Genomic DNA, 27,810 nt, shown 5'->3' with positions numbered 1-27,810 from the left:
CCACCGGTATGCGTGCATATCTATATATAAAATGTTAAGTTATCCTTTCAGTTATTAGTACAAGTGGCTGACATTTCTTTCACGGTTAACTTTCTCTGCGACTGCCCTCTTGGCCCCGCCACAGTTTTTTCGCTGGGGGGTGGGGGTGGGGGAGTGCCTCTTCCCACTTCGTAGGTGTTCATCGCCCTCCACGAGCATCACCTCTCTTGGACTCCACAAGGGGGCACAGCAAAACGTTCTTCCCGGGAGGCGGTGAGCTCTGAGACTCCAGGACTGCCTCACACCTTCGGCCCGGGAAGGCGCTCGGCCGGGAGCGCAGCCAAGGTGGCCTCTGCCTCTGGGAGAGTTGCTGCCTGGGTTTTATGTCTGCTGAGCCGCGATTGCGGGACTGCCTCAGCCTCCAAGCCGCAGGCACCTTGTCTTAAGTCTGCTGGCAGCCTCGGGCACCCTACGCTCCTCCCCAACTTACTCTCTGTCCCTCCGACCTGCACTCGTCGGACGTCTGGATCCCCGGGAGGCCGGGGGCACTTTCTCCTCCCCAGACCTCCAATCTCTCCTCCACTTTACGGTCCTCACCTCCCTCCCCTAGCTTTCAGCCCCCGCCCCCGCGCCCAGGCTCAACCCCACCCCGCGGCCCGCCCCTCTCCGCCCCTTGGGTCCAGCCCCCTTCCCACCCCCTCCGCCGCCCGCCTCTCCCCGCCGCCTTCCCGCCCCCTCCCCTCCCCGACTGGCTGGGTCGGCTCAGACTCGGCCCCCGGTCCGCCCCGCTCCGGCTCTCGGCGCCTTCGACCGCGGCTCCGCTCTGCGCCTTCGGAGCGGGTTGCTGGGGTCTCCGGGACTGGGCTGTTTTCGCTCGCTCTAGGCCGGCGACGCGGCAGGTTCCGGACGTCCATCTATCCGTCGGTCCGAAGAGACTTTTCAGACCCGCGATCTCGGTATGGGGCGGGCTGTGCTGCTGTTCCTGCCGTGGCTCTTCCTCTCCGCGCTCTGGACGCGAGGTGAGTGCAAGGGGCTGGGGATTCGCGCCCGGGAGCTCCGAGGAGGGAGCGCGCCAATCGGGGCGCACCCGGCTGCTGGCAAGCTTGCAGACCCCTCCCCGCGCCCCAGAGGGGCCAGGTGCTGAGGTGCAGGGCTCCCGCGTACCCACCGTCCTGGCATCCTGGCTGGGTAGTGGGCGCGCGTCCCGGCGGAGCCGGGGAGGAGTGGGCGCCGAGGGCCCACAGCGACCGCGGAGAGGGAAACCGAGCTCGGCCGGTTGCGCTGCAAGTCCTAAAATTTTCGGCGGAGGGAAATGCGCCACAAAAACTTTTCACTGGAAGTGGCTGTGTGGTTGGACCCCAGTTGCTGGCGGGAGTTCTGGGAGCCGCAGGCAGACCCCATCTCCACTCTGGGGGACTAGAGACCCGAAGGCTGCGGGAGTTGAGGTCGCAGTCCCGGTGCAGCGATGCACCAAGGCCAAAGCGCGATCGGGAGGGACTAGTCGGGCTGCCCCCCCGAACCCCCGGGCCTTCAGGGGCTACTTTAGCAGCGACGCCCTGTGAGTGGGTGGGGGGCCAGAAAAAGAGGACGCGCTGTTTTTACCCCTATTATTGCTGAACAGGATCTAACGTGCTTGGTCAGCGTCTAGGCGTATTACCTCTGCGCTGCTGCTGCTGCTGCTAAGTCACTTCAGTCGTGTCCTACTCTGTGAGACCCCATGGCCTGCAGCCTACCAGGCTCCTCCGTCCATGGGATTTTCCAGGCAAGAGTACTGGAGTGGGGTGCCATTGCCTTCTCCGTCTGCACTGCTAGGAATTCCAACATAAGATACTGGATTGGTAAGTGGAGGCACAGGAAGGCAGGTTTCATGGTTCCATTCTGTATCCGCAGTTTGTTCGGAGGGTCGCTGATTAACGAACGGGTTAGAAGTTTAACCTCTGAAGTATTTCTTAAGGAACCTGGAAGAAACTTAACCAGGCTTTATGCTGAAGGCAATAGTACCCCACTCCAGTACTCTTGCCTGGAAAATCCCATGGACAGAGCTCCTGGAAGGCTGCAGTCCATGGGGTCGCTGAGGGTCGGACACGACTGAGCGACTTCATTTTCACTTTTCACTTTTCATGCGTTGGAGAAGGAAATGGCAACCCACTCCAGTGTTCTTGCCTGGAGAATCCCAGGGATGGAGGAGCCTGGTGGGCTGCCGTCTATGGGGTCGCGCAGAGTCGGACATGACTAAAGTGAGTTAGCAGCAGCAGCAGCATGCTGAATAAACACACATCAAGCATTTTTCCTTAGCTTAAAGGTTTAGCTTTTATATAAACCTATTGTGGTCAAAGGTGTTTTTGAAGAGTACCTGACAACTTCAATTATACTTAAGCAGTTTACTTCAGAATTTTTCCTGTGAGAATTTCATTGGAAAGCTCAGTTGCTCAAATCAGAAATTCTTAAGCAGCTGCACCCTCTTTTTACACATTAAATTACACATACAATTTATAATTTGAGGCAATGTAGCAATTTGAAGCAAACATCCAGAGAGTAAACCAAGCAAAGAATGAAAACAATTCTATTCTTTACCCCAACCACCCCCCCAAACCCTCAGAAATTCCTCAGCATTTCTGCTAGATCCGTTTTTCATAATCTGTTATATTTTGCTACCAGGGAAGGCTGGCCATAAATAGTCTTGGATGTAGTGAATGTGGTGAAAATTATGGGAAAAGTAACAGAAGCAGTAGTTTTGGGGAAGATGTTTTTTAAATGGAGTGTTTTTCTTTTTCTACGTTTTTTAAAGCATTAATAATAATAATAAACCCTCTGTAGCTGATAATTACTTTAAGCAGATAATCTTAAAAATCTGTTAAAATCCACCCAACTGGAAGAATGAAAAGTTTCTGCAGTTTTCCTTCTCCTACCTTTTGTTTTTTAATCTTGAATTTACCTGTGAGATGTCTGACAGTGTTTCATTTTGTGAAAAGTTCAAAGAATGGGATTCTCACTGGCTGAATGAGAGCGGACCTGTTGGCTCAGATAGTAAAGAATTTTCCCACAGTGTGGGAGAGCTAGGTTCGATCCCCTGGGTCAGGAAGATCCCCTGAAGAAAGGAATGGCTATCCACTCCAGTATTCTTGCCTGAAGAGTTCCATTGACAGAGGAGCATGGCGGGCTGCAGTCCATGTGGCTGCAAAGAGTCGGACATGATTGAGTAACCAACACTTTCCCACACTCAAGGGTGCTGAAGATGGAAATTGGATTCCTTGTCTAGTTTTAGGATTTTCGTACTGCATGTTGTGGCTCTAAGTGGTTTACTCACCAGACAGCAGAGCCAGGAGAGACAGATTATGAATGTGTGCATAGACTCTACACTGTAGGGGAATGGATAATTACAATTTACACATCACTTTAACCCTGAAATCTTCCCTTCTCCTTACCCCCACCCCGTACCCACAAACACCCTCCCACAAAGATAAACACACAGAACTGAAACTGCTGAACCAGGGGCATTTCTGGGCTCTCCAGTCCTTTCTGTTCCGTCTCTGATGGGGGTGCCAATGAGCAACAAATCAGCAAAGGGTAGCTCTAGAGGCCGAGGAGAAGCTGGAGGATGAAAATACAGAAGTGGATCTTGCTATGATTTATGGTGGTATTTGCAGGGCAGCAATGGAGACAGAGACACACAGAACAGACTTGTGGCCCAGGGCTGGGGGGAGGCCCGAGAGGATGAGATGAATGGACAGAGGAGCATGGAGGCACGCACACTACCACATGTGAAACAGAGAGCCAGTGGGAATTTGCTCTATGACTCAGGGAGCTCAAACTGGGGCTCTGTGACAACCTAGAGGGGTGCGATGGGGTGGGAGGGAGGGAGGTTCAAGAGGGAGCAGAGACATGTATACCAGTGGCTAATTCATGTTGATGTATGGCAAAAATCAAACCAATATTGTAAAGCAACTATCCTTCAATTTAAAATAAGTTTTAAAAAATGCAGAAGTGGATAAAAGTGAAGGCATTACAAGGACCTAACCAGTGATGAGGCTATGCTTGCCCTTAATGAAACCCTTAGAACTAATTGGGCTTTTTTTCTTTTAATCTCACTTTTTTTTTTTTCCATTACTTATTTAGCTTCATCAAGTCTTAGTTTCGGCATTCGGGATCTTTGTTGCATCACGCAGGATCTTTCGTTGCAGCATATGGACTCTCTAGTTGGGGTCCAGGCTTAGTTGCTGGGAGGCCTGTGGGATCTTAGTTAACCGACCAGGGACCGAACCCAAGTCCCCTGCCTTGCAAGGTGGATATCACTGGAGCAGCAGGGAAGTCCTTCAGTTCAGTTCAGTTCAGTCGCTCAGTCGTGTCCGACTCTTCCCGACCCCATGAATCACAGCACGCCAGGCTTCCCTGTCCATCACCAACTCCCGGAGTTCACTCAGACTCACGTCCATCGAGTCAGTGATGCCATCCAGCCATCTCATCCTCTGTCATCCCCTTCTCCTCCTGCCCTCAATCCCTCCCAGCATCAGAGTCTTTTCCAATGAGTCAACTCTTCGCATGAGGTGGCCAAAGTACTGGAGTTTCAGCTTTAGCATCATTCCTTCCAAAGAAATCCCAGGGCTGATCTCCTTCAGAATGGACTGGTTGGATCTCCTTGCAGTCCAAGGGACTCTCAAGAGTCTTCTCCAACACCACAGTTCAAAAGCATCAATTCTTCAGCACTCAGAGCAAAGATGGGCTCGATAAAGGACAGAAATGGTATGGACCTAACAGAAGCAGAAGATATCAAGAAGAGGTGGCAAGAATACACAGAAGAACTGTACAAAAAAGATCTTCACAACCCAGATAATCATGATGCTGTGATCACTGACCTAGAGCCAGACATCCTGGAATGTGAAGTCAAGTGAGCTTTAGAAAGCATCACTACAAACAAAGCTAGTGGAGGTGATGGAATTCCAGTTGAACTATTTCAAATCCTGAAAGATGATGCTGTGAAAGTGCTGCACTCAATATGCCAGCAAATTTGGAAAACTCAGCAGTGGCCACAGGTCTGGAAAAGGTGAGTTTTCATTCTGATCCCAAAGAAAGGCAATGCCAAAGAATGCTCAAACTACCGCACAATTGCACTCATTTCACTGCTAGTAAAGTAATGTTCAAAATTCTCCAAGCCAGGCTTCAGCAATATGTGAACCGTGAACTTCCAGATGTTCAAGCTGGTTTTAGAAAAGGCAGAGGAACCAGAGATCAAATTGCCAACATCCACTGGATCATGGAAAAAGCAAGAGAGTTCCAGAAAAACATCTATTTCTGCTTTATTGACTATGCCAAAGCCTTTGACTGTGTGGATCACAAGAAACTGTGGAAAATTCTGAAAGAGATGGGAATACCAGACCACCTGACCTGCCTCTTGAGAAATCTGTATGCAGGTCAGGAAGCAACAGTTAGAACTGGACATGGAACAACAGACTGGGTCCAAATAGGAAAAGGAGTACATCAAGGCTGTATATTGTCACCCTGCTTATTTAACTTATATACAGAGTACATCATGAGAAACGCTGGACTGGAAGAAACACAAGCTGGAATCAAGATTGCCAGGAGAAATATCAATAACCTCAGATATGCAGATGATACCACCCTTATGGCAGAAAGTGAAAAGGAACTCAAAAGCCTCTTGATGAAAGTGAAAGTGGAGAGTGAAAAAGTTGGCTTAAAGCTCAACATTCAGAAAACGAAGATCATGGCATCCAGTCCCATCACTTCATGGGAAATAGATGGGGAAACAGTGGAAACAGTGTCAGACTTTATTTTTGGGGGCTCCAAAATCACTGCAGATGGTGACTGCAGCCATGAAATTAAAAGACACTCCTTGGAAGGAAAGTTATGTCCAACCTAGATAGCATATTCAAAAGCAGGGACATTACTTTGCCAACAAAGGTCCGTCTAGTCAAGGGAAGTCCTTAATTGGGCTTTAAAACTCTTCAGTGTTACGGTTTCTCTCCCAAACTGAAGCTGTCACCGTATTTCAATATACTGTAAACATTATCCAGAAAGAACTTTAAGCTATCTAGTTGCCCATGGGCTTTGTATCAATGGACTCAAATGCTTTGGGAAAGGAAGCAGGTCACATTTCAAAACTAAATAACTTTTCAAAAGTTTTTCTGATCTGCTTCCTTAGAGTGATGATTCTGTGTGTGCATGTGTGTATGCTCAGTCGCTCAGCCATGTCTGACTCTTTGCAACCGCATGGACTGGAGCGCGTCAGGCTCCTCTGTCCATGGAATTTTCCAGGCAAGAATACTGGAGTGGGTTGCCATTTCCTTCTCCAGGGGATCTTTGACACTGGGATTGAACCTGCATTTCTTACTCTGGCAGGTGGATTCTTTACCACTGAGCTACCAGGGAAGCCAATGTGATGAATGGAACACTATTATTTTTCACAATGATAACTATTGTTTCAATCTTATTTTAAAAAATAACTTCCAAGTAATCCTAGGAGCAGGGTCAGTGGGTTGCCAGTCAGAGTTGGTTATAAACAGTGCCAGTGAATTGATAACACACCACCAGGTAGAGAGGCTGAGCCTTGCTTTAAATGGGTTCCCCCACCTGGAAATGAGCACATGCCAACCCGCCACTTTCTGCGTAGTGGCCAAAATGAGACTTTTGCGGTTGATTTGGACTGGGTGGCCTCCCTTTCGGCACCAAGGTTGGCAAGGGCTGGGGTCCTACGTCTCCTCTTTGACTCATTTTCAGTTTCAGTTCTTGCTGCTCCAGCCACAAAGGTCTTTTTGCCTCTTTTTTTGTGGAAGTTCCCTCTGGCTAAAATCTTTTCCCCAAGAAAACGCTAGCTCAGTTGCTCTCCTGAAGAGGCCTTTGCTCACTGCCACCTCTGCCATACTTACACACACACTCTATTAAATAACTCTACTGCTGTCTGATGGGTTCCTCTCTGTTTTCCAAGCAGGTGCTCATTTCAGGTGCTCAGTATCTGCTGTTGGTTAGTCGCTAAGTCATATCCTACTCTTTTTTGACCCCATGGATTGTAGCATGCCAAGCTCCTCTGTCCATGGGATTTCCTGGCAAGAATACTGAAGTGGATTGCCATTTCCTTCTCTAGGGGATCTCCATGACCCAGGGATCGAACCCTCGTCTCCTGTATGGGCAGGTGGATTTTTTAACTACTGAGCCACTAGGGAAGTATCTGCACTGGGTAGTATTTGCTCAGTATCTGCAAAGATCAAGGCCTCTGTGGGTCTTGCTGTGTCTTCCTCCCTCTTCTTTCTCCCTTCTGGCTTTTCCAGAAACAATTGCCGCAGCTCCCAGGCCCTTGTGCTTGGGGCTTGGTTGCTAGCAAACAATTTTTCATTTCACTGTTATGCCAAAATGATTTCATTACTAGAAAGGTTACGGTAGATTTGTGGACTGTATTAAGGCCAATAGAGCAAAATTAACATTTTTTATAGTCTCTTGACTTAAAATTAAAAGCCAATTTTTCATGTTAAAGATACAGTTTAACAGCTCCTTGTCCAGAGCAGATTGCCTAATTCCCAGGTCATTGTGGCCCCGAGTGTCTTGACTTTGGCGTGTTGTTACTACTTTAATCTTAACTCGAAACACAGGGCTCAGAGTGGGGGTGGGGGTGGGGGGAAATGCATCTCAGCAGGGAGTTAATTATTATAAAACGTGAAAAAAAAGCAGGTTATTATTAAACCTGTGTGCTTCAAGGGATTGGAATGAAAATGTTAACAGGGGCTGAGTGACCAAATGGGCTGGGCTTCCTGTCCTGCCTGGCTGGCCTCTGGGGAGCCCTGGGTGCAGTGACTAACTCTCAGGACCTCAGCTCCCTCACGGGTCTAGTGCAACTCTTCGTTATTCGTGGAACCGTCGGGAGGATAAAGGAGCCAATGTCATGTGGTAAAAGCTCTCAAACTATTAGCCATTGTTACCCAAGCTCCCTCCCTTCTGAACTCAAATTTTGTGGTAATTGTTTTTCTTAAACAAAAGGTACTGGGGGGAAAGTTTCCCCTTTTCTCACTGAAATGTGTCCTAAAGTGAAACCTGAAATACGAGGTCAGATCTGTGGGCGCCACCCCCCGCCCACTGGTCATAGCTCTTTGGTGGAGGGCTGTGGGGGGGGTCCATTCTGGAGCGCAGAATTCCTTGCTCTGTAAGACTGTTGCTGCTACGTTGCTTCAGTCGTGTCCGACTCTATGCGACCCCATAGACGGCAGCCCACCAGGCTCCCCTGTCCCTGGGACTGTTTCCTGGTATTTCTGCGAACAGAACCCACACTTGTTACCTCAGACAAGGCAGGACCTGTCCTGACTGCTCCCCTTCCTGCCCCCCCATGACCCTCACTCCTTGAATTCAGGCTTAACTTGGTCCAGGAATAGCTTCCCGTCATGTGCCTCTCAGGAAGGTATAAAAATGAAGTCCAGTTCCTGCTCGGTGTTTCCCACACCACTCTACTCTAAAGTGGGTGTGGTTTTGTTTTGGTTACTTTTTTTTTTTTTTTTGGTTGTTTGAGTATAAACATCCAGATAATTCCTTTCCTTTTTTCCAGCTAAAACTAGGTTTGCCAAATGCAGGCTTCCGGCTGCAGTGGCTACAAAATGAAGCTGTTTCTTGGGCGGTGCTCTTTGCCTGTGCCTGGGTGGGCGTGAGCAGGTGGTCTTGTGGCAGATGGGCCGGGCAAGGAGCCCCAGGTGTGCTCCTGGTTTCCAGGTGCGTCCTGCCTAGTGGCAGGTGTGAGCAAGCCCCCCAGGCACCCCAGGAAAGGCCCAGACTCCTCTGCCTCCCACACTCTGGGCATTTGCTAACCCTTGACCCAGAGGGAACTTGTTCTCTATCTTGTTCCTGGTTCCAGCCCTGCTGCCTCCAGCTAAAATGCTGAAATGCTACCGGACAGGAAGATCTTGCAGCCCGTTTTGGAGAGCAAGAATACTCAGGGTACCTACCAGCCAGCACTTTCTCCCTCCTGGGTCTTAGTTTTCCTTGAAATGAGGCTGTTGAACTGTATGGAAGATTTTTTTTTTTTATCGACCATTAAAAAAATAATTGTATTTGTTTATTTTTGACTGTGTTGGGTCTTTCTTCATTGCTGTTCGGGCTTTTTCTCTAATTGCTCTGTGGGTGCACATGCTAAATCACTTCAGTCCTGTCTGACTCTGTGCGCCAGCCAGACCGCTCTGTCTATGGGATTCTCCAGGCAAGAATACTGGAGTGGGTTATTATGCCCGCCTCCAGAGGATCCCTCCGACCAAAGGATGGAACTCTAATCTTTTACATCTCCTACACTGAGAGGCGGCAAGTGGGGGCTACTCTCTAGTTTTGGTGCGTGGGCTGCTCGTTGCGATGGCTTCTCTTGTTGCAGAGCATGAGCTCTAGGGTGCATGGGCTTCAGTAATTACGGCTCCTGGGCTCTAGAGCTCAGGCTAAATAGTTCTGGTGCACGGCTTTAGTTGCTCCTCTGCATGTGGGATCCTCCCGGATCAGGGATGGAACCCATGTCACCTGCATTGGCAGACGAATTGCTTACCGCTGAGCCACCAGGGCAGCGCAGGGTGTGGACGATTTTTAAAGCCTTACATTTGTTACAGCGTTGTTTCTGTTTTCTGTTGTGGCCTGTTGGCCCGTGGGATCTTAGTTCCCTCGCCAGGGAGCAGATGCGCACCCCCTGTGTTGGAAGGCGAAGTCTTAACCCCCGGATGAGCAGGGAAGTTCCACGGAAGATTCTTAACCACAGCGAAGGCCCAGGTCTTCCCTGGGTTCATGAGGCCTGGAAGCTTGGCCCCACCAGCTGCTGGGCAGCTTGCCCTCTTGGTCGCCATTTCCACTCTGTCTAAGCCTCTGTCAGCCAGCAGGATCCAGCAGGGGTGGCCTGGCTGCCACATCAGGTCACCTCCTTAGGTCCCAGTGTTTTCAAGTGAAATAAGGATGTGGTTGCTGTTATTTAGTTGCTAAGTTGTGTCCAGCTCTACTTGTGACCCCATGGACCATAGCCCGCCAGGGTCCTCTGTCCATGGGATTTTCTAGGCAAGAATGCTGGAGTGCATTGCTGTTTCCTTGTCCAAGGGATCTTCCCCACCCAAGAATCGAATCCAAGTCAAGGAAGAGTAGTTATGTCTTAAAGAGTTTGTTGAAAATTCTGCACTCCATTCTAAAACATTTTATTTCATCCTTTTGTCCCCACTCCAGTATTCTTGGGCGTCCCTTGTGGCTCAGCTGGTAAAGAATCCGCCTGCAATGCAGGAGACCTGGGTTCTATCCCTGGGTTGGGAAGATCCCCTGGAGAACGGAAAGGCTGCCCACTCATATATTCTGGCCTGGAGAATTCCACGGACTGTATAGTCCATGGGGTCACAAAGAGTCGGACACGACTGAGCAACTTTCACTGCACTCACTTGTCCATTTCATCCACCGTTAGTTCATCTTTCACTTAATGGTAAAATGGATTTTCCATGAGTCTTGAGGGAAGACAGGGTCGGGTGGGGGAAGGATCAGGGCAGAGGGGAGAGGGAGAAAAAGAGAGAGGAGACATGTTGACTTTATGTTTGGACTGAGACCGTACAAACACGGTAAGTTTTACACCAAAAGCTAAGCATGTTGGAGTGACTTGGGCTTAGAGAAAAACCATTGCATTTCATAATCACAATGCATAGGTGTTTGTGGCAGCAGGTTTTATGCTTGTATGTTTCTCCCTGTCCTCAGACATTAATGGGGTCTTCTGGATTTTTCCCAGTCAGGCTCTTCATAGATGTTGACTAGCTTCTGGGGAGTCAAGCAAGGCCCTGGCAATATCTGATCATCACTGGGTTAGAGCTGTGCCCCAGCTCACTCTGGGATGGGGACCATCCTCAGGATTTAGGTCTCAGGCTGGAACCTGAGGATCAGGCCAACACTGCCTGACAGGTCCCGTTCCTTTATAACCTGCTTTTGGGGGTGGGGGTTGGGGGCGGGGGGTGACGGCTCTAGTTAGGTCAGCATTCAGGGCCGGTGGACGTCTTAGAATTCGCCTTGGCTCTGGCCCTTCCTCTCCTTGGACATACAAAGGAAAGTCTTGTTTATTTTGGAGAAGGGATTGTTTTGCTACTGTAAGCCACAGGGCTTTCAAAGCTGCTCAGAGAAGACCGACCTCACTATCGTTTTCGAAAATGATCTTTTCTACAAGTAAGAACAGGCTGTCTTCATGGAGAATATTAGAGCATAAACTCGCTGAAAGTACTTTTCTGTCCCGGTGCTGCTTAGTGAATGCGCAGTGAGGTGATGAATATTCATGGCCTCCCAAGGGTGGCCTGTTTTCCACTCGGCACAGTTCAGGGCGGGCTGCCTCCACACAGGAAGTGAAAGCACCCTTTGAGCCTCTTTTTTCTTTTTTTTTTTAAATTTGGGCACATGATTTGAAGATTTGTTGATGAAAACAATGTTCTTTGAAAGTTTGAGGACAAAGGAAAAAGGAAGCTCTTAGACTTTAGCAGGAAATCTACAGCATTAGGTTAAAAAAAAAAAACACAACACTTTGAGAGTCTGAAGATGTAAGTCCTCAGCCCGGTTGCGATGTGCAGGGAGAGTCATGTTGCGGAAACTGCATGTCTCCGTTGATCAAATAGGGGGCAGATAGGTGATTCTGGGATCTCTTCTGGGCAGGACACAGATTGCGTCTGAAAGAGAGATGTGGGCTGGGACAGTTTCTCTCCTCGAGAGTCAAACACAGGGCCTGCGTGAGTGTGGCCCCTCAACCCACCCACCCCAGCCCTCTGCCTGACTCTGGCTATAAGTGTCCTCAGGCATCAATCAGCCTAGAAATGGGGCCTGAGGCAGTGTAGGGTGTCCCTTAAAAATGAGTCGTGGGACTTCCCTGGCAGTCCAATGGTTAAGACTCTGTGCTTCCACTGCAAGGGACACCAGTTTGATCCCTGGTCAGGGAACTAAAGATCCTGCATGCCTTGCAGCGTGGCCAAAACCTAACTAGCTAAATAAAGTAATAATAAAGTCTTCACAATTCCCTGGTGCTCCAGTGGTTAGGACTCAGCACTTTCACTGCCATGGGCCTGGGTCAAAAAATCAATGAAGTCTGAAAAAAAAAAAAAAAGAGTCCTGCCTATATGGCTTCTTTCCTGTGGGCAGCTACCGTTCCCAGCTGCCCTTGCTGACTGTGGCCTCATGAACTACCCTCCTGTCCCCACCCCCCGCTCCCAGCTCTATCTGGAGCAATAGAAGAGTCTGGAAACACAGAGGTGTATTTCTGAGGATCCTGGACGTGCTCAAAATCCTTCAAGCTAGGCTTCAGCAGTACTTGAATTGAGAACTTCTAGATGTACAAGCTGGGTTTAGAAAAGGCAGAGGAACCAGAGATCAAATTGCCAACATTCGCTGGATCATAGAGAAAGCAAGGGAATTCCAGAAAAACATCTGTTTCTGTTTCATTAATTACTTGAAAGCCTTTGATTGTGTGCATCACATAAAGCTGGAACATTCTTAAAGAGGTAGGATTACCAGACCACCTTACCTGCCTGCTGAGAAACCTGTATGGAGATCAAGAAGCAACAGTTAGAACTGGACATGGAACAATGTACTGGTTCAAAAGTGGGAAAGAAGTACTTCAAGGCTGTATATTGTCACCCTGCTTATGTAACTTGTACGCAGAGTACATCATGCGAAATGCTGGGCTGAATGACACACAAGCTGGAATCAAGATTTCTGGGAGAAAAATCAACAACCTCAGATATGCATATGACACCACTCTAATAGCAGAAAGCAAAGAGGAACTAAAGAGCCTTTTGATGAGGGTGAAAGAGGAGAGTGAAAAAGCTGGCTTAAAACTCAACATTCAAAAAACAAGGATCATGGCATCTGGTCCCATCACTTCATGGCAAATGGAAGGAGAAAAAGTGGAAGCAGTGACATGTTTTCTCTTCTTGGGCTCTAAAATCAATGTACATGGTGACTGCAGCCATTAAATTATTAGACCCTTGCTTCTTGGAAAGAAAACTATGGCAAACCGAGACAGCATATTAAAAAGCAAAGGCATCACTTTTACTGACAAACATCCATATAGTCAAAGCTATGGTCTTTCCAGTAATCATGTATGGATATGAGAGTTGAACCATAAAGAAGGCTGAGTGCTGAAGAATTGATGCTTTCAAATTGTTGGCCTGGAGAAGACTCTTGATAATCCCTGGACAGCAAGCAGATTAAACCAGTCAATCCTAAAGGAAATCAACCCTGAATAATCATCGGAAGGACTGATGCTGAAGCTGAGGCTCCAATACTTTGGCCACCTGATGCAAACAGCAGGCTCATTGGAAAAGACCCAGATGCTGGGAAAGACTGAAGGCAAAAGGAAGAGGCTGAGATGGTTGGATGGCCTCACCAGTTCAATGGATATGAACTTGGGCAAACTCCAGAAGATAGTGAGGGACAGGGAGGCTGGTCGTGCTGCAGTCCATGGGGTCGCAAAGAGTTGGACACTACTTAAAGATGGAACAACAGCAGCGTGTGGAATTGATGTTAATTCTTCTTTAAGCATTTGGTGTAATTCTCCAGTGAAGTTGTTTGGGCCTGGAAATTTCTTTTGTGGGTGTTCTTTAAATTATAAATTCAGTTTCCTTACCTGGCGCTGTTCAAATCATCTATTTCATATTGAGCGAGTTGTGGTTCAGTTCAGTTCAGTCGGTCAGTCGTGTCCAACTCTTTGCGACCCCAGGGACTGCAACATACCAGGCCTCCCTGTCCATCACCAACTCCTGGAGTTTACTCAAACTCATGACCATTGAGTCAGTGATGCCACCCAATCATCTCATCCTCTGTCGTCCCCTTTTCCTCCTGCCTTCAATCTTTCCCAGCATCAGAGTCTTTGCAACTGAGTCAGTTCTTCGCATCGCGTGGCCAAAGTATTGGCGTTTCAGCTTCAACATCAGTCCTTCCAATGAATATTCAGGACTGATTTCCTTTAGGATGGACTGGTTGGATCTCCTTGCAGTCCAAGGGACTTGTGAGTTGTGGTAGTTTGTGTTTTTTGAGGAATTGGTCCATTTCCTCTATGTTGTCGGATTTGTATATAGAGTTGTTCATAGTATTTAGTTATCATTATTATGATTTTTATGGCTTTTTGACAGGAAAGTAGGATTTATTGGTGGGCATGAGTAAGGAGAGGACAGTGCCAAAAGGCTCTCATGAGTGCAGAGCCTGCCATTTGTCCGGGGGCCATGATTAGGATGTATTTAGCCATACAGCTATCTGGGATGAGCTGCTTTTCTGTCACCGTGTCTTCAAATTCATCTATAGTAAACTTGGTCAATCCCCACATCTCGGAGATGTGGATCTTCTGGCAGCCTGGGAACTTGAACTTGGCCCTGTGAAGGGCTATAATCACATGCTGTTTATTCTGCAGCTTGTTGTGGGTGGACATTATGACTTGGCCAATGTGGACTCTGGCCACTGTGCCCTGGGGCTTTCCAGAGGCACTGAATATATTTGTCTGGAGCCTAGATTGGGGACAGCATACTAGACGTGAATGTCCACTGGAAAGGGCTGTCTGCAGGGTCCCTTCAGTTCAGTTCAGTTCAGTCGCTCAGTCGTGTCCAACTCTTTGCGACCCCACCAATCGCAGCACGCCAGACCTCCCTGTCCATCACCAACTACCGGAGTTCACCCAGACTCACGTCCATTGAGTCAGTGATGCCATCCAGCCATCTCATCCTCTGTCGTCCCCTTCTCCTCCTGCCCTCAATCCCTCCCAGCATCAGAGTCTTTTCCAATGAGTCAACTCTTCACATGAGGTGGCCAAAGTACTGGAGTTTCAGCTTCAGCATCATTCCCTCCAAAGAAATCCCAGGGCTGATCTTCAGAATTGACTGGTTGGATCTCCTTGCAGTCCAAGGGACTCTCAAGAGTCTTCTCCAACACCACAGTTCAAAAGCATCAATTCTTTGGCGCTCAGCCTTCTTCACAGTCCAACTCTCACATCCATACATGACCACAGGAAAAACCATAGCCTTGACTAGACGAACCTTTGTTGGCAAAGTAATGTCTCTGCTTTTGAATATGCTATCTAGGTTGGTCATAACTTTCCTTCCAAGGAGTAAGCGTCTTTTAATTTCATGGCTGCAGTCACCATTTGCAGTGATTTTGGAGCTCCCAAAAATAAAGTCTGACACTGTTTCCACTGTTTCCCCATCTATTTCCCATGAAGGGATGGGACCGGATGCCATGATCTTCGTTTTCTGAATGTTGAGCTTTAAGCCAACTTTTTCACTCTCCACTTTCACTTTCTTCAAGAGGCTTTTGAGTTCCTCTTCACTTTCTGCCATAAGGGTGGTGTCATCTGCATAGCTGAGGTTATTGATATTTCTCCCGGCAGTCTTGATTCCAGCTTGTGCTTCTTCCAGCCCAGCGTTTCTCATGATGTACTCTGCATATAAGTTAAATAAGCAGGGTGACAATATACAGCCTTGACGAACTCCTTTTCCTATTTGGAACCAGTCTGTTGTTCCATGTCCAGTTCTAACTGTTGCTCCCTGACCTGCATACAAATTTCTCAAGAGGCAGATCAGATGGTCTGGTATTGCCATCTCTTTCAGAATTTTCCACAGTTTCTTGTGATCCACACAGTCAAAGGCTTTGGCATAGTCAATAAAGCAGAAATAGATGTTTTTCTGGAACTCTCTTGCTTTTTCCATGATCCAGTAGATGTTGGCAATTTGATCTCTGGTTCCTCTGCCTTTTCTAAAACCAGCTTGAACATCAGGAAGTTCATGGTTCACATATTTGCTGAAGCCTGGCTTGGAGAATTTTGAGCATTACTTTACTAGCATGTGAGATGAGTGCAATTGTGCAGTAGTTTGAGCATTCTTTGCCATTGCCTTTCTTTGGGATTGGGATGAAAACTGCCTTAGAGCAACCCACACAGGCAGCAGGCTGCAAAAAGTACGGAGGAGGCTGCTGTCTGCAGTATTGCACACTAGACTCCCACGGGGAAAGGAGCACAGTGGGCTTAGTTGGTAGCAAACATGGTATTTCATTATTATACTTTTGACGTCTTCAGAGTCTGTAGTTATATTCCCTGTTTCATTCCTGATATTAGTAATTTGTGTCTTTTTTTTCTTTGTCAGTCTTGCTAGAGACTTATCAATTTTATTGATTTTTTTCAAACAACTAGCTCTTTGTTTCATTGATTTACCCTATAGCTTTTCTTTTTTCAATTTATTTCCTATATTTATTTTCTTCCTTCTTTTTGTTTTGGGTTTGCCTTGCTCTTCTTTTTCTATCTTACGAGCACAGACTACTAAATAAAAATTCCTCTCAAAACTGTGTTAACTGTGTCCTACATATTTTGATATATTGTGACTTCATTTTCACTCTGTTCAATGTATTTATAAAAAGTTTCCCTTGAGGCTCTCCCTTTGCTCCATAGATTATTTAGCTGTTAGTTTGCAAGTATTTGGAAAATTTCTAGTTACCTTCTGTTAGTAATTTATATTTATTTCCATTGTAATCTGGGAATACAAACTGTACCACTTTAGTTCTTTTAAATTTGTTGAGATTCGCTTGATGGCTCACGATGTGGTGTATCTTAGCTTCTATGCCGTCATCATTTGGAAAGGATGCGTGTTCTGTGGCTGTTGGGTGGAATGTTCTATGAATGTAGTCCAGATTCTTTTCACTGGCAGTCTTATCAAGTTCTTCCATATCCTTGTTTATTTGATGCCCAGTTCTTTTTTTCAGTTGTTGAAAGAGAGATGTTGAAGTCTTTCCTATAATTGTTGATTTCTTTATATCTCCTTTCAGGTCTTCTGGATTTTGCTTCACATGTTTTGCAGCTCTTTGCTTTGGCTCATACTCACTTAAGACTGCTATGTCTTCTTGGTAGACGGACTTTTATCATTATATAATATGTCTTACTGGTAATTTCCCTTGTTTTGAAATCTACTTTATCTGATGTTAATGTAGGCATCCTGCTTTTCTTTTCGTTGTGGTTGTATGATATTTTTTTTCCTATCTTTTTTATTCAACTTGCCGGTATCATGTTATTTGGAGTGAATTTTTTTGTAAATAGCAGATAGTTGGGTCATGTTTCTTTACTCTACCAATCTTTGTATTTTAATAGACGTATTTAGATCATTTGTATTTAATGTAATCAGTGGTCTATTAGGTGTTGATGTTTTACCAGTTCAAGTGAATTATAATCCCTACTTCCTTTTAGGTCCCTTTCAGTTCAGTTCAGTCACTCAGTCGTGTCCGACTCTTTGCGTCCCCATGAACCACAGCACGCCAGGCCTCCCTGTCTATCACCAACTCCCGGAGTTCACCCAAACCCATGTCCATTGAGTTGGTGATACCATCCAACCATCTCATCCTCTGTCATCCCCTATTCCTCCTGCCCTCAATCTTTCCCAGCATCAGGGTCTTTTCAAATGAGTCAGTATTCGCAGCAGGTGGCCAAAGTACTGGAGTTTCAGCTTCAACATCAGTCCTTCCAATGAACACCCCAGGACTGATCCCCTTTAGGATGGACTGGTTGGATCTCCTTGCAGTCCAAGGGACTCTCAAGAGTCTTCTCCAACACCACAGTTCAAAAGCATCAATTCTTCGGCACTCAGCTTTCTTTATAGTCCAACTCTCACATCCAAACATGACCACTGGAAAACCATAGCCTTGACTATATGGACCTTTGTTGGCAAAGTAATGTCTCTGCTTTTGAATATGCTATCTAGGTTGGTCATAACTTTCCTTCCAAGGAGTAAGCGTCTTTTAATTTCATGGCTGCAGTCACCATCTGCAGTGATTTTGGAGCCCAGAAAAATAAAGTCTGACACTATTTGTTTCCCCGTCTATTTCCCATGAAGTGATGGGACCAGATGCCATGATCTTAGTTTTCTGAATGTTGTGCTTTAAGCCAACTTTTTCACTCTCCTCTTTCACTTTCATCAAGAGGCTCTTTAGTTCTTCTTTACTTTCTGCCATAAGGGTGGTGCCATCTGCATATCTGAAGTTATTGATTAAGTCCCTTTAGCTCCCCCATTTAAGCATAATTATCTTTAATATTTCTTCATCATATATAAAATCACATCAGACAGTGTTGCAGTTTTCCTCCATCAGACATAGTTTAGAAAAATTAAAGAGAAGAAATTCTATTGTATTGATCAATATTTTTGTTTTCTGTATTTTTTCCTTCCTCCTAATGATTCAGGCTTTTTTTTTTTTTTTATTGTTTCCATTCTATTTGCATAATTTCCTTTAGCTATTCTTTTAGAGTAGGTCTGCTGATGACAAATTCTCTTAGTATGAAAATATTTTGGTTTTCCTTTCATTCCAGAAGAATTCTGAGTTGACATCCCTTCTTTCTTATCACTTGGGAAAATGTGCCACTTCCTTCTAGAAATTCACTGTCATTTGAATTGGTTTCCCCTGTAAGTAAGGTATCGTCTCTCTTAGTGCTTTAAAAACTCTTTTTATTTTGTCTTTAGGATTCAGAAGTTTGACTATAATGTGTCTTGGTGTGGATATTTTTGAGCTTATCTTATTTTGGATTCGTTCAGATGTTTTACTTTGTAGGTTTATATCTTTTGTCATATTTGGGAAGTTATCAGCCATTATTTCTTTAAGTGCTTTTTCAGCCTTGCCCTCTGTCTTTTCCTTCCAGAACTCTGATGATACAAATGTTAGATCTTTAGTAATAGTGCTACAGGTTGCAGAGACTCTGTTCATTTTTTTCTGTTGTTCAGATTGGATAATTTCCTATTGCTCTATCTTCTGGTTCACTTATTCTTTCCTCTGCCCCTTCATTCTGCTGTTGAGCCCATCCACTGAGTTTTTTATTTTGATCATTGTATTTTTTTAGTTCAAAAATTCCCATTTGTTTCTCTTCTCACTCTTCTATTTCTTTACTGAGGCTTTATATGTATTTGCCAAAAGGCTTCCTATTTTATTCATGAATTTCATATTCATTGAAGTATTTTTTAAATGTCTGTTTAACTGCACCAGGCCTTAGTTGTGGCATGCAGGATCTTCGGTCTTGTTGGGGCATGTGGGTTGTTTATTTGCAACACGTGGGATCTTTGAGTTATGGCATGAGAACTCCCAGTTGTGGCATGCGGGATCTTCGGTCTTTGTTGTGGCATGTGGGTTGTTTATTCGCAACATGTGGGATCTTTGAGTTGTGGTATGAGAACTCCTGGTCGTGGCATATGGGATCTATTTCCCCAACCAGGGATGGAACCCAGGCACCTCACATTGGAAGTCGGAGTCTTAGCCACTGGACCACCAGGAAAGTCCCTCACTGAAGTATTTTTATGATCCCTTCTTTAAAAGCTTTTTTGAATAACTCTCTGTTATCTTGGTTTTTGTATTTCATGCAGTTTGAGACAGAATTTATTTTTTATTGAAACCTAGACACTGAGAGTATTACGCGACTGACTCTTTTTTGTCTTTTGTTTTACATAGTTTCCTCTGAACTGCTGTGGGGGTAGAATTCTAGGTTCCCCAGTGGGGAGCCTTTTCCTTCTCCAGGGGGTCTTCCCAACCCAGGGATCGAACCCAGGTCTCCCATATTGCAGGTGGATTCTTTACAGCTGAGCTACGAGGAAAGCCCTGGTTCCCCCACTCAACCTCCATTGACATCTAAGGGTGGGATGTTATTGCCGGTCAGAGGTAGGGTGGGAGTTCTGGCTGGGGAAAGGGTAGGAGTGCCTGATTACGACAGTTCCCACCTGACCACCACTGACCCTAGGGGAGTAGTGAAATCTCTGACTCTCTACTGGTTCTCCTCTCATAGCACCCTGCTGGGGACAAGGAGAGATGCCTCATTCATGCCGTGTGGGAATAAAAGTGTAGGCATCCCACATGGGCTTTACTAACACCAGCCAGTGGGGTGAAAATGCCACCCCTCTTCTTGGCCTTCTCTGATACCACCCAGTGGAGCATTTGTGGCCCCTGTTTATAGCTGGTCAGGGTTCAAGTCTAGGTTGCTCACTTGACCTTTGCTGGCATGGGTGGGGATGGGGCCATGGCCTTTTCTGGATTGTTTGCCTGGAGAAGAGCACTTTACTGTTTAAAAGCCTCTGTCTTGCCCAGCTGCCCTTTCCTAGAGGGAAACAGGCTTTTGTTGTTGTCTTTTGTCTTTGCCTGTTAGCATTTCCAAATCTGGGATACCCCGAACAAAAGGAGACTCAAGGAATTCATCACCATGTTGTTCTTAGGTCCCCTAGGTCCCTAGTCAGACTACTGTCTCTCCACTCTTCAGAGTGTTTTAAAAAGTTCCTTTTATATGTAATACCCTGTGTTTTTAGGTGTACTTAGTGCGAGAAGTAGGGAAAGATCCATTTACTGTGCTTTGGGAGGGAATTCTTTGCCCTCTTGTCACTTGGGAAAGATAAGGAGAAACGGTGCTGACTAAGGCGTTTGGTCCTTAGAGATGGTGACTTTTTTTTTTTAATGATTTATTTATTTATGTAATTGTTGGTCGTGCTGGGTCTTCGTTGCTACACTCAGGCTTTCTCTGGTTGTGGTGAAAAGGGCGGTGCGCAGGCTTCTCGTTGCGGTGGCTTCTCCGGTGGTGGAACGCGGGCTGTAGGCACACGGGCTTCAGCAGCGGCAGCTCATGGGCTCCATAGTTGTGGTGCATGACCTTAGTTGGCCTGTGGCATGTGGGATCTTCCCAGACCAGGGATCAAACCCATGTCCCCTTCATTGGCAGGCGGATTCTTAACCACTGGACCACCAGGGAAGTCTGAGATGGTCACATTGTTAAAGGAAATGTGTCTTCCTGAGAAGAATGGCTAAAATGAATAGGATTTCAAGTATCAGTGGGCTGGAGGATGTGTGTTGTGGGTGGCAGGGCAGAGGAGTTAAACTTGGGGACAGAGCGTCTCTCCGGGGTCTTGTGAAAGCCGCAGCTGGCCCTTGCAGAGAGCCAGCCCCAGACAGGGGGGCCAAGCTTCACTACCCTGACCAGAAAGTGTCCCCTCAGCCTATCTATGATATTTGGCGTGCTGCCAAAGGGGAAGGAGAAGGAAAACCAGCCTTGGTTGGGTAAACATATATTCCTGTTTCCCTGCCAGAGGCTGAACGAGCCAAGTCAGCATAATCGGTTCCATGTGTGCGCCCATGGCAGTCCAGGCGTGACTGGCTGTGCCTTGGAAGCAAAGCAGATCAGCCATTCCGGGTTGTCAAGCACCTGTGCAGTGCTCTCCTCTGGTGGCTGAGAGGGGCAGGCGTTACGCATCTTCCTTCACAGACTAGGAGAGCGAGTCTCAGAAGGACACGCGACTGGGGAAGGGAATTTCTGGTGGTCCAGTGGCTAAGACTCTGGACTTCCATTGTGAGGGATGCAGGTTCAATCTCTGGTCAAAGAACTATTAATAAGTTCCCACATGCCTCTGTGGTGTGGCCAGAACAAGAAAGGCAAGTGACTGGCAGAGGGTCACCTGGCTTCTGAGTGGAGAATGGAACTCTGAGCCAGAACGGAACTCTGATACCACAGGTCTTGTTCATCCCAGGCTCCCAAGCCACAGTGCATTTAAAACATCAGGGTTTCCAGGCAGGAGCCCCCCTGCCCCAGATGATTTGGGCCACCAGATGGATCCATTCCCTAATACCCTAGGAATTAGGTCTGACCCCAATTCCTCTAGAATCACTAGAGGAGATTTTTTAAAATCCCAATATCTAAGCTGTACTGCTGGCCAATAAATTCAACCTCTGGGTGAAACACAGGCATCAGAGTTTTAAAAGCTTCCCTGGAGATCCTGACATTCTGCTGGTCTTGAGAGCATGGTGGAGAGTTAGGAGATGATGGTGGCGATTCACAGTCTGAATCTGGAGCTCTGTTTTCTGGGTGCATTAGTGCTCAGCTTTCAGAAAGTACTGGACTTCCCAGGTGGCTGAGTGGGAAAGAATTCACCTACCAATGCAGGAGACACAGGTTCAGTCCCTGGGTTGTGCAGATCCCCTGGAGAAGGAGATGGCAACCCACTCCAATATTCTTTCCCGGAGAATCCCATGGATGGAGGAGCCTGGCAGGCTACAGTCGTGAGGCCGCAAAGAGTGGGACACGACTGAGTGACTGAGCACGCAAGCAACAGAAAGGACCAGGGGGTCTGCTGGGAAAGGTGCCTTTGCAAAGCGCTTCTATTGAGAAAAAGTCAAATGCTCAAATCAAAAAATGAGTGCAGGCTGAAGGGGGTGATGGGGGGCTATAAAGCCCTTCAGGGTTCTTGCAGCTTCTGTGGCTGAAGTGTGTGCACAAGGTTCTGATCTTGGAAGGAGAGCTATGAGCAGTCCTGAAGAGAGATCTCAGTTCCCAGCCCAGGAATTAAACCTGGGTAACCTGGAAGACCAAGAGCCCTAGCCACTAGACCACGAGGGGCTAGAAGCAAAGTGGCCTGAGTTCTTGACCCTGTTTGAAAGCAAGAATGTTTCAAGACACAGTACAATATATGGGAGAGACTGAGTGTGAGGGAAACTGGGTCTTGTTCTATCAGTCTTTCCCATCAAGAAGCTTCCATAAGCCTCTTATCCTTCTCTGTCAGAGGGCAGACAGAATAAAAACCACAGTCACAGAAAACAAATCAAACTGATCACATGGACCACAGCCTTGTCTAACTCAATGAAACTAAGCCATGCTGAGTAGGGTCGCTCAAGACGGATGGGTCATGGTGGAGAGTTCTGGCAAAGTGTGGTCCGTTGGAGAAGGGAATGGCAAACCACTTCAGTATTCTTGGCTTGAGAATGAAAAGGCAAAAAGATAGGACACTGAAAGATGAACTCCCCAGGTTGGTAGGTGCCCAAGATGCTACTGGAGATCAGTGGAGAAATGACTCCCAAAAGAATGAAGAGATGGAGCCAAAGTGAAAGCAACACCCAGTTGTGGATGTGACTGGTGATGGAAGTAAAGAGCAATACTGCATAGGAACCTGGAATATTAGGTCCATGAATCCAGGCAAATTGGAAGTGGTCAAACAGGAGATGGCAAGGGTGAACATTGACATTTTAGGAATCAGTGAACTAAAATGGACTGGAATGGGTGAATTTAACTCAGCTGACCATTATATCTTATATCATTATATCTCACTGTGGGCAAGAATCCCTAGAAGAAATGGAGTAGCCCTCATAGTCAACAAAAGAGTCCAAAATGCAGTACTTGGGAGCAATCTCAAAAACGACAGAAAGATCTCTGTTCGTTTCCAAGGCAAGCCATTCAATATCAGAGTAATCCAAGTCTATGCCCCAACCAGTAATGCTGGAGAAGCTAAAGTTGAACAGTTCTATGAAGACCTATAAGACCTTCTAGAACTAACACCCCAAAAATATGTCCTTTTCACCATAGGGGACTGGAATGCAAAAGTAGGAAGTCAAGAGATACCTGGAGTAATAGGCAGATTTGGCCTTGGAGTACAGAATGAAGCAGGGCAAAGGCTAACAGAGTTTTGCTAAGACAACGCACTGGTCATAGAAAACACCCTCTTCCAACAACACAAGAGAAGACTCTACACATGGACATCACCGGATGATTAACACCGAAATCAGATTGATTATATTCTTTGCAGCCAAAGATGGAGAAGCTCTATACAGTCAGCAAAAACAAGACCAGGAGCTGACTGTGGCTCAGATCATGAACTCCTTATTGCCAAGTTCAGACTTAAATTGAAGAAAGTAGGTAAAACCACTAGACCATTCAGGTATGACCTAAATCAAATCCCTTACAATTATACAGTGAAAGTGACAAATAGATTCAAGAGATTAGATCTGATAGAGTGCCTGAAGAACTATGGACGGAGGTTCGTGACATTGTACAGGAGGCAGTGGTCAAGACCATCCCCAAGAAAAAGAAATGCAAAAGGCAAAATAGTTGTCTGAGGAGGCCTTACAAATAGCTGTGAAAAGAAGAGAAGCGAAAGGCAAAGGATGAAAGCAAAGATATACCCACTTGAATGCAGAGTTCCAAAGACTAGCAAGGAATAAGAAATAACAAAGAATAAGAAAGCCTTCCTCAGTGATCAATGCAAAGAAATAGAGGAAAACAATAGAATGGGAAAGACTAGAGATCTCTTCTAGAAAATTAGAGATACCAAGGGAACATTTCATGCAGATGTGCACAATAAAGGACAGAAATGGTATGGACCTAAGAGAAGCAGAAGATATTAAGAAGAGGTGGCAAGAATACACAGAAGAACTATACAAAAAAGATCTTCGTGACCCAGATAACCACAATGGTGTGATCATTCACCTAGAGCCCAACAGCCTGGAATGTGAAGTTAATGGGTCTTAAGAAGCATCACTATGAACAAAGCTAGTGGAGGTGATGGAATTCCAGTCAAGCTATTTCAAATCCTAAAAGATGACGCTGTTTAAGTGCTACACTCAATGTGCCCTCAAATTTGGAAAACTCAGCAGTGGCCACAGGACTGGAAAAGCTCAGTTTTCATTCAAGTCCCAAAGAAAGGCAATGCCAAAAAATGTTCAAACTACTGCACAATTGCACTCATCTCACACGCTAGCAAAGTAATGCCCAAAATTCTCCAAGCCAGGCTTCAGCAGTACATGAACCTTGAACTTCCAGATGTTCAAGCTGGATTTAGAAAAGGCAGAGGAACTAAAGGTAAAATTGCCAATATCCATTGGAACATAAAGCAAGAGACTTCCAGAAAAACATCCGCTTTATTGACTACAGCAAAACCTTTCACTGTGTAGATCACAACAAACTATTGAAAATTATTCAAGAGATGGGAAGACCAGACCACCTTACCTGCTTCCTGAGAAAACTGTATGCAGGTCAAGAAGCAACAGTTAGAACCAGACATGGAACAACGGATTGGTTCCAATCCGTTGGGAAAGGAGTACGTCAAGGCTGTATATCGTCACCCTGCTTATTTAACTTATATGCAGAGTACATCATGCAAAATGGTGGGCTGGATGAAGCACAAGCTGGAGTCAAGATTGCCAGGGAAAGTATCAGTAACCTCAGATACACAGATGATACCACCCTTATGGCAGAAAATGAAGAACTAAAGAGCCTCTTGATGAAAGTGAAAGAGGAGAGTGAAAAAAGCTGGTTTAAAACTCAACACTAAAAAAACTAAGATCATGGCATGTGGTCCCATCACTTCATGGAAAAGAGATGGGAAAACGAAGAAAACTGTGACAGACTTTATTTCTTGGGCTCTAAAATCACTGCAGATGGTGACTGCAGCCATGAAATTAAAAGACGCTTACTCCTTGGAAGGAAAATTATGACCAACCTAGACAGCATATTAAAAAGCAGAGACATTATTTTGCCAACAAAGGTCCATCTACTCAAGGCTATGGTTTTTCCAGTAGTCATATATGGATGTGAGAGTTGGTCTATAAAGAAAGCTGAGTGCTGAAGAATTGATTCTTTTGAACTGTGGTGTTGGAAAAGACTCTTGAGAGTCCCTTGAACTGCAAGGAGATTGACCCAGTCAATCATTGAAAGGACTGATGCTGAATCTGAAACTCCAATACTTTGGCTACCTGATGCAAAGAGCTGACTCATTTGAAAAGACCCTGATGCTGGGAAAGATTGAGGGCGGGAGGAGAAGGGGATGACAGAGGATGAGATGGTTGGATGGCATCACCAACTCAATGGACATGGGTTTGGGTGGACTCTGGGAATTGGTGATGGACAGGGAGGCTTGGTGTGCTGTGGTTCATGGGGTTGCAAAGAGTTGGACACAACTGAGTAACTGAACTGAACTGAACTGAACGGGCCAGTCAGGTGTTAAGAAAGAAACAAGATAATTGGCCAAAGGTAAACGAAGACCTGGGAGGACTGTCCTGTATAAGTGATTTACATCACCTCCTTACTGTGCGCCTGCTCACTCAGTTCAGTTCAGTTCAGTCGCTCAGCCGTGTCCGACTCTTTGCAACCCCTTGAACCGCAGTACACCAGGTCTCCCTGTCCATCACCAACTCCCAGAGTCCACCCAAACCCATGTCCATTGAGTCGGTGATGCCATCCAACCATCTCATCCTCTGTCGTCCCCTTCTCCTCCCACCCTCAATCTTTCCCAGCATCAGAGTCTTTTCAAATGAGTCAGTTCTTCGCATCAGGTGGCCAAAGTATTGGAGTTTCAGATTCAGCATCAGTCCTTCCAGTGAATATTCAGGACTGATTTCCTTTAGCTTAGACTGGTTGGATCTCCTTGCAGTCCAAGGGACTCTCAAGAGTCTTCAGCACCACAGTTGGAGCATCAATTCAAAAGCATCAATTCTTCGGCTCTGAGCTTTGTTTATGGTCCAACTCTCACATCCATACACGACCACTGGAAAAACCATAGCCTTGACTAGACGGACCTTTGTTGGCAAAGTAATGTCTCTGCTTTTTAATATGTTATTTAGGTTGGTCATAACTTTTCTTCCAAGGAGTAAGCACCTTTTAATTTCGTGGCTGCAGTCACCATGGTTTTGGAGTCCCCCAAAGTGAAGTCTGTCACTGTTTCCTCTGTTTCCCCATCTATTTGCCATGAAGTGATGGGACCAGATGCTATGATCTTAGTTTTCTGAACTTTGAGCTTTACGCCAACTTTTTCACTCTCCACTTTCACTTTCATCAAGAGGCTCTTTAGTTCTTCACTTTCTGCCATAAGGGTGGTATCATCTGTGTATCTGAGGTTACTGATATTTCCCGTGGAAATCTTGACTCCAGCTTGTGCTTCATCCAGCCCAGCGTTTCTCAAGATGTAGTCTGCATATAAGTTAAAAATAAGCAGGGTGACAATATACAGCCTTGACATACTCCTTTCCCGATTTGGAACTGGTCTGTTGTTCCATGTACAGTTGTGGTCTGTGGACCCTCCCCAAAATGTATGTGCAACTTTTTTCTAAGATGGATCCCACCAGAGGCCTGTGAGTGTATGTCCACACATTATGCGGTGGGGGTCAGCTCCTTTTCAGTCCCCAAGAAGCCTTCCTGTGCATGTGTAGACAGGAAAGTTTCTTTGACCTCTGGAGTGGACACCTCATCTCTTTTTCAGCAGAGCTCAGCTTCTGCCACTAGTTTTGTCCTTGGAGTGTCTGAGTGAGAACAGAGGTTCAGTTTTACTCCACTTGACAAACACCAGGTGTCCAGGGCAGAGGCCCACCGTCTCCTACCTCAGCTCCACATTTTTTATTGAGCCAGTGTATGGGGGGGACCGACGGAAGTAGAATCAACCTGATAATCATGGGTTTGGCTCCGAGGCCCAGGCCCTTGCACTCCCTCAGGTCAGGGCTCAGAGAGGGTGGGTAGCGGGCTTAGTGTGTTGGGGCCCTTGTTTGCCCCTTCACACCCCCTCCTCACTCTGCTCTCTGCCCTAGGAGGCCAGTCTATGGGGGCGGGGGTGAAAATGAACTCCCTGGACAGTGGCTCCAGCCGGTTTGTGCTGAAAGAGACTAAGTTGTATTTATTTAACTAAGTATAAACCACATGGGCATTGTTTATTTGAAGTTCGAGTATAACTGGGGCATTCTGCTTATTAATCTGGCAACTAGTCCAACCCTCTCCCCTCACCCCACCCCCCACCCATGTAGAAACTCTGGCCTGCCAACACTGTTTCATACCAGCCCCACTTTCTTCTCTGTGCAGCTCTCAGTTCACTGGCGTCCCTGTTTTTTTTTCTGCTGAGGCTGTGACCCCTCCAGGCATATGCAACCTACCAATTATTCCTCTTTCTTTCCGGTAAAGCCCCTGCTGGGGCCCCCTTCCTCAGGTCAGCTCGTGGTTTCTGCCTTGCAGGCTTTTGCTGCACTGATAAATTTTCTCCAAGTGGCAGAGTGCTCATGTTTATCATTTATAGTTTGGTAGCAATCAGGTCAAGGGATTTCAGATTGAAAGGTTTTTGAAAAAATGTCCTCTTA

At 46.3% G+C, this 27,810-nt stretch overlaps 1 protein-coding gene and 1 non-coding gene across 3 annotated transcripts in view; one reads left to right on the top strand and one right to left on the bottom strand.

Annotated features, from left to right (window-relative positions):
• The first annotated feature begins 700 nt into the window (after positions 1-700).
• MERTK (MER proto-oncogene, tyrosine kinase) overlaps positions 701-27,810 on the top strand; it is a 137,146-nt gene continuing 110,036 nt past the window's right edge. Inside the window, exon 1 of one of the 2 annotated variants that reach the window (XM_061431424.1) lies at positions 701-998. In XM_061431424.1, the coding sequence (XP_061287408.1) occupies positions 938-998 (61 nt within the window). In that variant the 5' untranslated portion in view covers positions 701-937. The remainder of the gene's footprint in view (positions 999-27,810) is intronic. The other variant, XM_061431425.1, reaches the window with a different exon arrangement.
• Positions 15,837-15,966, bottom strand: LOC133257878 (small nucleolar RNA SNORA70). Its single transcript, XR_009739737.1, has one exon. It is a non-coding gene; the product is annotated as a small nucleolar RNA SNORA70 (small nucleolar RNA).

Source organism: Bos javanicus, chromosome 11, assembly GCF_032452875.1.
Source record: "Bos javanicus breed banteng chromosome 11, ARS-OSU_banteng_1.0, whole genome shotgun sequence".
NCBI lineage: Eukaryota > Metazoa > Chordata > Mammalia > Artiodactyla > Bovidae > Bos > Bos javanicus.
Note: the sequence above shows the minus strand (reverse complement) of the source record. Positions and strands in the feature narration are given on the sequence as shown.